General features: G+C 43.6%; 1 protein-coding gene across 4 annotated transcripts in view; it reads left to right on the top strand.

Moving 5' to 3' along the window:
* myo16 (myosin XVI) overlaps positions 1–7706 on the top strand; it is a 90262-nt gene that overhangs the window by 9457 nt on the left and 73099 nt on the right. Inside the window, exon 1 of one of the 4 annotated variants that reach the window (XM_031869589.1) lies at positions 10–7631. The exons of the other annotated variants lie outside the window; for them this stretch is intronic. Within the exon in view, the coding sequence (XP_031725449.1) occupies positions 7604–7631 (28 nt within the window). The 5' untranslated portion in view covers positions 10–7603. Of the gene's footprint in view, positions 1–9; positions 7632–7706 lie in introns of those variants that run through there. 4 annotated transcript variants of the gene reach the window in all.

The raw sequence follows: 7706 nt of genomic DNA, 5'->3' as shown, positions 1-7706 counted from the left end.
GTGTCTGAACCTTTGTGTTCACGTAGTGGAGACTGTCCATATGCTGCTGGAACAACAATGCCTTCTCCTCACCAGACTGTGGCAGCAGTAACAATTGGGGGGTTGACAAGTACAGCAGCATGCATGGCAGAGACAAACAAAGAAAGCGCTTGAATGCACTGTCCTGTCCTACAAGTGCAGCAACTGCATGGTCCGTTTAATTACCCTTCAGTCTTCACTCCATTTTTGTTCGTTGGCTGTAGTTCTCGACACCGAAACAGTTCATTGATCTCCTCCAGTACTTTTCTAATCAGGACATGACAGGAACCGTTGGGCTGGAGGTTGCCTCAGTACGTTGTTGCTGACTGGTCATACACAAGCTTTGAGATGGGAATTGTAATATAAATGTATTGTTCGGTACTATTTGTTCTGCTGAGTTGTGAGAGATTGAGATAAAACATACCTCGATGTTTAAATGCAGTTCTGCACTAAAGTAGAAAAATAAGTTCTTCGACAGATTTTCTTCAGACTCCCTTTTCTTCCCTTTCTGCACAGCGGCTTTCTAAAATCAGTTTAGAAATCACGCAGTCATGGAACATTGAATTATAAGGAATGATAAATGACTCTGTGCTGTTGTCTAGTCCTCGTGCCTCAAACGAATCTGTCACTTTTTAATATTTTATCGGCTTGATGCTGCTCTTCTTTGTTGTTCAGATCTGTTTGTTTGAAAAAAAAAAAGCCGTTAGAAATTCTCTCACTGTCACTTTTAACGAAGTGTTTCCACTCTTTGTGTGCTTTGCAATGGTTTATCATTTCCAGTAGGCTGCAGAATGCCCAAATACAACTGAACTTGAAAGTTAAATTAAACTATTGTTGACGGCAATGTGACCAAATGCCTTTATACTCTCCGTATTTGCCTTGAGATCTGTTTGTTTAATTACTCCTTTAAACCAGATGGGAGACCTTACAGTGCGATACGAAGATCTTTGTTTTTGTGTCACAACTTCAGCAAGTTAAACTACAAACTAGACCATTTTGCCAGAGGAAACAAAGCAACCGTGTCTAATCCACTGTCTAGATCCACAGTCAATAATTGTTGAATATCTGCATACATGTGAACATTTCATTTCATGTAGAATGTCCTACTTCAAAGTAGTCACAATTTGCACTGTCGGTGCTATAAAGTAGGGTTGAACAATAAATTGAATATCAATCGGCATCCAGATTTTGGCTTATCACAACTGCAACATCAACGTTTAAAATGCACGCACTGCTCATCGGAAACTCTGCTGCATATCAAATCAAGTGCTTCCTAAACTAACAGCCAGCCAGCGGGGGGGGCGATCGTGTCGTTTTGGCTCCACACTTTTGGGGAGCTGCCATGTCGCTGCAGTGTCCTGAATGTTGCGGCTGCAGTCCGGGGCAGAGTGATGAACTGTATATTACTGCAGAGAGCAGACGGGCAAGACAAAAATGCACGGAATTCATCTGAAGAACAGCCCGATTTCAAGTCTTATTTAGATGCAAATATTTGTACATTAGCAGGAATGTAGCACAACATGGAAGTGAAACTAGTGCTCTGTTATTTTAAATCTGCAATATGTTGTCCCTAAAATGTATGAATAATCATGATTTCCGTATTGATCGAAATCATTTTGATCATTTTTTCTTTTCTTTAAAGTTGTTTTCTTCAGATCGTTGCACTAAAACCTAAGCATTATTATTACACTGATCATTGGGTACACTTTCTCTTACTACACTTTTGCGTCACTCTATATCGTTGCTTCTGCAAGCATCTGAGGCTTTGCCAAGAAAAGAACAAACAGCTGGTTAAGTATAATTGTGCAGTGTGTTTGTGCACACTTGCTCACATACACAGCAGGTATTTAAGGGCGCATTGGTACTTGAATTTGAGCAGCTGTGAGCATGGCATGATAACATAAGCGGAATGGTGATGTGGGTTGGGAGTTAGACCCAAACTGTGCGCGCGTCTGTTGGCTCGCCGTGAGTCACTAATACAGTGCGTGTCAGGCAGTGGTCACGGCTTTCACTCTGAGTCAGCGGAGAACAGAACAAGGCGAGAGGAGGACGCCGCCTCTGTGCCGAGTGGCGCTGTAGTTGGGAGCTTCTCACCACGCGGGACCGGGCTGCGCTTTTGTTTGTCCGGTTATTGATTGTCTCTCGCCGAAGCTCGCAGCCATCCTTCATGTTCCCATGTTGTCCATTGTGCCGGTTTCTTGAAACTGTGAGCTAGAGGAGAGGGTCATAAAGGTGAGACAAAGAGCAGAGAGAGAGAGAGATGGACTCCAGTCTGTGGGGCTGATGAGTTGAGCAGAGGTGATTTAGAGGGAGAAACATCATTATAGGCAGATATCAAGTCATTCATGAAGTGTGAGGAGAGAGAAACTGGCTCATAAGTTATTGATTCGTATAGCACTCCTTTTGTCTCACACTGCTTTTGTCCGATTCTGTCAAATTGTCCTGATGGATTTTTCACTTTACTCCCCCTCGCTTATGATTCCATCATGTCCCTTTCTTTCTCCCCCTGGCCAGCAGCAATAATGAGCCATATCAGTCCTCCAGTGCTCCGTTTGTAGCAATCTACCGACTGGAAGATGTTGCAGATGTTGCCTCTCTGTCCTCTCCTCACCTTCGTCTTCCCTCCAGCTGTTGACTCTTGAACTGTGAAATTACAGAAGTTTTCCTTTTCATTTTTTGTTGCTTTAGGGAATCTTGGGAGTTCATCTCTTTTGTCTTGATTGTTAGATTACATGACAATCAAAGGTGACATGATTACTAAGGAGGCTTAGGGAGCTTTTCGCCACGTTTTGGTGTGCATTTAGCAGACTGCTCTGCCTGACAGCGAGTGTGTGTGTTGTTCCTCTAAGGGCCCACATGTATGACACGACTGGAGCTGAATGAAGTCTGGCACGCCTGCTGAGCAGGCTGTCTCAAAGCAGATTGACCATCTTGTCACACCTGGTGGATGACTATTTCTCTTGAGAAAAACAAGTAGATTTTATTTTCAATGGTCCTTACTTTTAGGGAAGTGTATCGTTTGATATTTCTCAATCCTACCTCAAATCTTACTTTTTCATTAATTATTTTTTCAATATTATACTGAAAAAATAATATATATATATATTTTTTGAATTGAACAAAAGAAAGGCAAACTACTAAAATGTTGATGATTGTCGTAACACAAGGAGCCATAAAAAAATGTAGCTTAAATAGAATACAGTCTGAATTTGGTACTTGATACTAGGTTTCCACACTTTTTTGTTGGCGCCAAAAAAAGGAGTGAAGTACCCAAATACCCAGCCCTTAGAGACTGTTGGACAATGTCTGCCTGCACAAATATCGTTGAGTCTGAGCCTAATGTCACTTTGCAGTAGTGGGATTAACGAGTGTAGCTTGTTCGTGTTCTTTCTATTTAAAACATATAGCAGGCATCGCCTGCCGTGTGTCAGGCAGGCCCATAAAGCAGATTTACGAGGAGGCACTGTGTCGCTCTGCAGCCGTGCATGTTCGATCAATGCCCTTAAGCTGTTGAAAGCAACACTTGGCTTGTTAACAACTGTCTGCGAGTGAGCCACATCGGCAAAAGCACAATATCTCTTTTGTACTGAGGGCTGTCTTTTTTTGCATGGATGTCATTCGTACCTTCATCTGTCAGCCCTTTTTGTCCGTCATGTTTTTACCACGAATGCGTTTAAATGTTTTCTGCTCGTGCTCGTGACTCAACACTGTGACGGGGTGAGCCGTAGCTGCAGAGGAAAGACTCCAGTAAGGTGGATGTTGCTTCATTTTTTTTTTCTGGATTCATCAGTAGGCAGTTGTTATCCATAAGAACTGCACAGACTAATATTGTGTCAAGGCTATAAGTTGTGTGTGAGTTTGTCTGCCCCCGAATGGTCATAAACTGCGTAATGCAGCTTTAATTAACATGGATATGGACCCGAGCAAGGTACATAAACCTCTATTTGATTCTGTGCAGTTTCTCGGTGCTCTGCAGCATCATGCAGAGAAGCATTTAAATCTCCCCCTTTCAGGCAACGATCCACCCTGGACTTGTCCAATATAGCTGCTAGGCTATTAACTTGTATTATGAATATTAAGTAGTGATCCCTGCTGTTCCCTTTAAACCTGGATTGAGCTGCTGTTTTGGATAAATAAATGGTTGGATTACAATATAATCCATTGTAAAGGGTGATACGCAGATTATTAATAGATTTCACATACAGGTCTCAGTGGGCACTAATGGAAACTGCATTTTGTAGTTTTTTTTTTTTCTTTTCTTTTTATAGTAATTCATTTTTTGATTCATGTGATTAAACATCCAAGCAGGGATGAGGGATATGTTAAATTGACTACTTGCCTATTTTAACACATGTTGTAACTGATCCTGTGTTCAAGATGTGGTAAAACAAATGCTAACAATACTTTTGTGTTTTAAGATAAGTGTACAGAAGGGAGAGGCCATAGTAATAATACCTCGAGTCTTTTAAGTCTGAAAATACTCCGGTGTGAATTATAATTTGTCCTGAGACGACTCGCAACATTGAGTTTGATACCATACCTTACAATGATTCAGTGCATTGCCTGATAATATCTTTTACAGTTCAATTTCCAATTAGTTCAAAAAAAAAATCTCACACAAAGAAATAAACAATGGGCCATTTCAGAGTGTTTCGTCAGTAGCATAATTAACACAAACAACAACCGTGTTATTGGCAGTGCAACAATAAAACCCAATGCAGTGACAAAAACACAAGCTGTCACCACTGCTTTACCGCCGCAGCACGGTGTATTGCAGCTGATTTTACACAGCATATTATAAACTTTGCTGTGTATTTAAAGGAGAACCAGGCAGGGGACGACATTAAACAATACAAGGTAGTGTTGTTCCCCTAAAATCAACAATTTAGGTGTTAATGCTGCTGGAGGTAGCCGCAGGACAAGCGAATTACCTCGAGCTTGTGGGTACAGAGGAGAGGGGTTAAGGTAGAGACAAGGAGGCGATGGAGATTGCGTAAATACCACTGCATAAATCTCCTGTGCAGTGTCTGATTTATTTGTTAACATCATATTGTGATTGTTCATAGAAAACAAAAAGTGCTCTTATGCTAGGACATGCACACACACACACACTAGGACGGTAATCAAAGAAGTCACAGTGGTAACACAGTCGTAGTATTGACTGACACCCGAGGGTGTTGATGGCAGAATGTGTCAAACAGAAGGAAATGAGTCGTCTCCTGTGGGACAAAAGCTGTTATAAAGATGTTTGAGGCACAATCCACCAGCTACCACTCGCAGCATTACATCTGATAAAGAAACATGCGGAGATATTGTGGCACACGTTTAGATAGTGGAATAAATTAATTTATTTTTAACCAGTAGTTGCTGCATTTCTAAATGGCCTATATAATGAACCCCTTCTCTGTTATTCCTCTCTATTTTCTTCAGTGTACGTGCACTCTCTATTTAAGTGCTTGACCTAAATGTAGTTGTAGAGAGGTAGAAATTGTTAGGACTCGACTAAAACCCATTATCCTGTCGCTGCATCAGCCATTAATGCTTCGGACATTCGGATGAAAAAGCAGGACATTCTCGTGTTGGCTCTACTGCTGTGAGGTCTGCATGTCACGGGTAAAGGGTCAACGGGGTGGTCACTGTTGTCCTCGATGAGCGTTGTCTAAATGTGTGCGTGTGTAAACCGCGAGTGGTGTTTAGCAATGACTTACTTAGTAGTCGGTATGGGACAGTTTTTGCAAGCGTTCAGGCTCGGTATGCACACACACACACACACACACACACACACACACATACTTAAACCTGGCATCTCACTTTACTCAGGTAGATGTTGGAGAAGTTGCTCCAGCAGTGTTTTGCTGAATATGCAGCGAGTTGCTTCAGTGACCTGATTTCCTATGACAGGAATTACTCGAGCATTCAGTCTGGCGCATGCGCGCACGCACACACACACACACACACACACAAACATTCACCTCCCAGTCTCTGCCTTCCTCTCTTTTTTTTCTGCCGCTCCGTCTCCGTTCAGTACCTTCACAAACCTCACCTGCTTCTCACATCCTTTCATCCCGTCTCCTCATGCCCGTGTTTGACAGCAATGGGAGATGAACGCTCAACCCCCCCCCCCCCCCTCAGAATGTGCAGCATGCTATATAACCTGCAGAGAGCACCGTGGCACAGATTTCTAAAATGTGTCACAATCTTGCTTTAGCCACACTTACTGCACACTTCATTAAGCTGTTTTTCGCTCATCTACATTGTGTGTGGGTGTGTGCAGTCTTTCTTGCTATCTCACTTTATCTTTTTCTCTTTTGTCCGCAGTTCTTCCCCGCTTCTCTCTCTCCCGCCTTTTTTCCTCTCTCTCTTCTCCTCTCTCGTTCATCCTCACCTTCTCACCCTCCTCGTGCAAATCCTCTTTCCGATGCAAAGCTTTGGTATTCATATATGCAAATCACCCTTAAAGCACAAAGTCGTAGAGATTGCCCTACTGACACTGCGAGCACATACTGTATGGTGTGTCACTTAACTGTGTGTGTGTGTCGGAGCATGATAAACGCATGATGGAGAGTGTGTGTCAATGTACTGGTCTCAGCCCCTACCATTCTCGTAAACTGTACTTATCTGTAGTTAATTTGTAGCCAATTTAAGGGCATTGATGAGCACTTAACCTGTCACCGCACCAAAAGCCGCACTGCAGCAGCTTCTAATTCTCTCTCTCTCTCTCTCTCTCTCTAGCTGTCCTATCTAATTTAACACTCCTTCTCTCTCTCCCCGTCTTTTGCTTATTTTTCTTCTCTTGCTCCCCCTGCTGCATCTGCATTCCCTCAATTTCCCATCTTATCTCTTTCCTTCTGTTTTCTCCAATGACCTCTGTTGCGCTCTCTCCTAATCCCCCTCTCTTAAATGTAGTATAGGAAGACACAATTAATCCCACCCCCTCCTTTTCTTGCCTTTCGGCTGAGATAGTAGAGGGTACTCCAAAGAGGTGTGCATCCCTATGAGTCACTGCATGTGTGTCTGTGTGTGAGAGATAGACGGAGACTGGAACGGGGGTGTGTAAGGAGGTGAAGAGCATTGCGTCATTGGGGGTGTGTTGAGAGGGAGGCGGACTGAGCCGTCTGTCAGTCAGTGACGCGAGTGGAGCACGTGCGTCGGTCCATGGCTGGGAAGACGCTGTGCGGTGGTTATCTGGCTGTGGGCGAGGAGAGCGAGAAACACCGCAGCTCCCCTTGCCGACGGGTTGATCGAGGGAATGAGTGTGTGTGTGTGTGTGTGTGTGTGTGTGTGTGTGTGTGTGTGTGTGCGTGCGAGAGTCTGGGTCTGTGCACATGTAGATGCTGCATGGACTGCCGCCGCTACTACTGCTGCTGGTGAATAATGCAGACAGGGAAGCGGAGTTTGGATAGCATGCAGGGAGCCAGATTAATAATGCATCCTGCCGGGTTACGAGCTCTGCATTAGTTTTCTGCTGGAACCTGTAGCTGCCTACTGTCTGCCTGCCTGCTTGACTTACTGACTTCCCACCTACCTTTCTGCCTGCCTGCCAGCATTTCTACCTGACTGGCGGACTGTCTGACTTATTCAGAAAATGTCTCACTACCATTTCATCAAATGCTGTAAGTAGCCATTCACCATCTCTTTCTCTGTGTGTGTGTGTGTGTGTGTGTGTGTGTGTGTGTGTGTGTGTGTGT

The sequence above is a fragment of the Anarrhichthys ocellatus genome, unplaced genomic scaffold (assembly GCF_004355925.1).
Source record: "Anarrhichthys ocellatus isolate YVR2014 unplaced genomic scaffold, GSC_Weel_1.0 scaffold47, whole genome shotgun sequence".
NCBI lineage: Eukaryota > Metazoa > Chordata > Actinopteri > Perciformes > Anarhichadidae > Anarrhichthys > Anarrhichthys ocellatus.
The sequence above is the reverse complement of the archived record's forward strand: the minus strand, read 5'-3'. Positions and strand labels throughout refer to the sequence as shown.